This window comes from Juglans regia, chromosome 10 (genome assembly GCF_001411555.2).
Source record: "Juglans regia cultivar Chandler chromosome 10, Walnut 2.0, whole genome shotgun sequence".
In the NCBI taxonomy this organism is placed as follows: domain Eukaryota; kingdom Viridiplantae; phylum Streptophyta; class Magnoliopsida; order Fagales; family Juglandaceae; genus Juglans; species Juglans regia.
The window spans coordinates 19494090-19495992 of record NC_049910.1 but is presented as its reverse complement, the minus strand read 5'-3'; the positions used below and the strand labels follow the sequence as shown (position 1 = coordinate 19495992).

The 1903-nt window shown below is 35.5% G+C and overlaps 1 protein-coding gene across 1 annotated transcript; it reads left to right on the top strand.

Annotated features, from left to right (window-relative positions):
- Positions 1–383: 383 nt before the first annotated feature.
- On the top strand, positions 384–1669 carry LOC108981160. Its single transcript, XM_018952246.2, has 3 exons — positions 384–510; positions 648–692; positions 1149–1669. Exons 1-3 carry the CDS (start codon positions 409–411, stop codon positions 1506–1508), a joined length of 507 nt encoding a protein of 168 aa, XP_018807791.2. The 5' UTR covers positions 384–408; the 3' UTR covers positions 1509–1669.
- Positions 1670–1903: the final 234 nt, after the last annotated feature.

Sequence of the window (1903 nt, the reverse complement as noted above, 5' to 3'; positions counted from 1 at the left end):
TTTTAAATGAATGTGCGGTACTTTATGTACATCCTACTTATCTAACATTAATATTAAATTAACTATTGTTTATAAAATAATAAATTTAAATATTAATTAGAGTATAATATATATAATGAAAAGTACTATAATTACAAATAGATTACATAAAAATAATTTTATTAATTAATGTAATTTCATATGATTCGTTATATATATTTTATAATATAAGTAATTTTATAATTTGATAAATTACGTTAATTTAAAAAATTATTTTTATATAATTATTTTATAATTAGAATATTTCTCGCAAATAATTAGTCGAGCAATTCAATATGGACTTTGGTTCAAGTCTATAAAAAGTTGGTTTTTTCTTTTCACGTTCCCCCAACTGAAGCGGAAGAGGGAGCATAGAGGCAATAGTTAAGAATGGGTTATCGCAGGAAGCAGAAGAAGATGACCTTAGAAAACTACGTCGATTTCTTTCTGTCTCATAAGCAACTCCGTCTCACGATCCAATCCCTCAACCAGGTTCTTCCTGTCTCCTTCATCTTTATTTTCCTACCTTCCTTCTTTTGAATTTCCGCGTTACTCTTTCAATCTCATCGCTCCAAATCCAAGCAAAAGAACTTGTAAGAACGGTGCAACACATGGTTTTTATTTCGCAGGTCATCGACATGCACGGGTTGAGGAAAATCTACAGAGCTCCTAAGGTGACAATTGATTTCCTTTCTTACTGTTTCTGCAATTGTCTTAGGCTCTGTTTGGCTGCCGAGAAAAAAAGGACAGAATAGAAGGAAGTTTTACTTCTGATCGAATAGTTTTTCTTTCTACCGTTTCTATTTCTGAATTTAAAAAGAAACAAAACGGAGAAGTAATCTTAGCTCAATAAGTGAGTGTTATCATTTGTATCTTCTTTTACTTCCCTATATTTGGTATAGAGAAAATGGAAGAAGTGCATTTACGAACACAATAAACATTCTGTTGAAGGAGTGCATTTACAAACACAACGAACATTCTGTTATTTTTGTTCCAAAAGAGAGTCAAAAGCTTCACAAACTTGGCCAAAATATTATCTGAATAACCTACAAATTTGTTTCAATTTCTTACATTTTCTCATTAACCAAACGGATCCTAATTACGCATCCTCTGTTTCAACATTGCCACAGAAAGTGGTAACCGACGCAGTGAACACACTGGATCTCATGGATCCCTCGCGCTGCACACTGAACGACAACGTTTCGTCGTTGGCGTTCGTGGCTCTGGAGGACGTAATCGCCGACCTGAACGAACTCGACTGGCAAGAGTGCTGCGTGACCTCGATCCAAACCCTGAACTCATGGAAACACAGCGTCCCGGATTCCGGCACAAAGCAGATACCGATAAAGGATTCGGATCGGGGAGGCGTGAGTGAGGGGGGCGATGGAGCTTCGTCGTCGTGTGTTGTTGGGTCGGAGCCAGGCGAGCAGCGAGGGAAGTCGAAGAGGAAGAGAATCAAGAGATCGACGGTACCGGATCAGAGCTGCTAGAGTTGGCGGGTTGCTTTTCACTACGAACTTCGGGTCGGTTGGAATATTCGGTTGGATCAGGCTCTATTATATTTTCGTATAGTTTTTACATTACTTTATTATCTTTTTCAACTTTTGGACAAGTCGATAATTTCCTAAGCATGAAATTACGTATGCTTTTTATAACGAGTGCGCGGGAAAATGAGTGAAAATGAGAGTTGATATGGATTTGAATTTTCTAATGCGTTTGATTGAATTTAAGATAAGAAAAAGATTGACATATGAATTAGATATCATAATATTTATTGAACATTTAACGTTTTTTTAACGAATTCACTCGAGCATTTTATAAAAATTTGGAGGTCCAATTCATATATTTATTTCTTATATTCTAAACCTTAAAATTTGATCCATAA

Coding starts and splice junctions, on each gene's coding strand:
- LOC108981160 (XM_018952246.2), top strand. CDS start 409: ATGGGTTATCGCAGGAAGCAGAAGAAGATGACCTTAGAAAACTACGTC. Junction 511..647: donor CGATCCAATCCCTCAACCAG/GTTCTTCCTGTC, acceptor TTTATTTCGCAG/GTCATCGACATGCACGGGTT. Junction 693..1,148: donor AAATCTACAGAGCTCCTAAG/GTGACAATTGAT, acceptor ACATTGCCACAG/AAAGTGGTAACCGACGCAGT.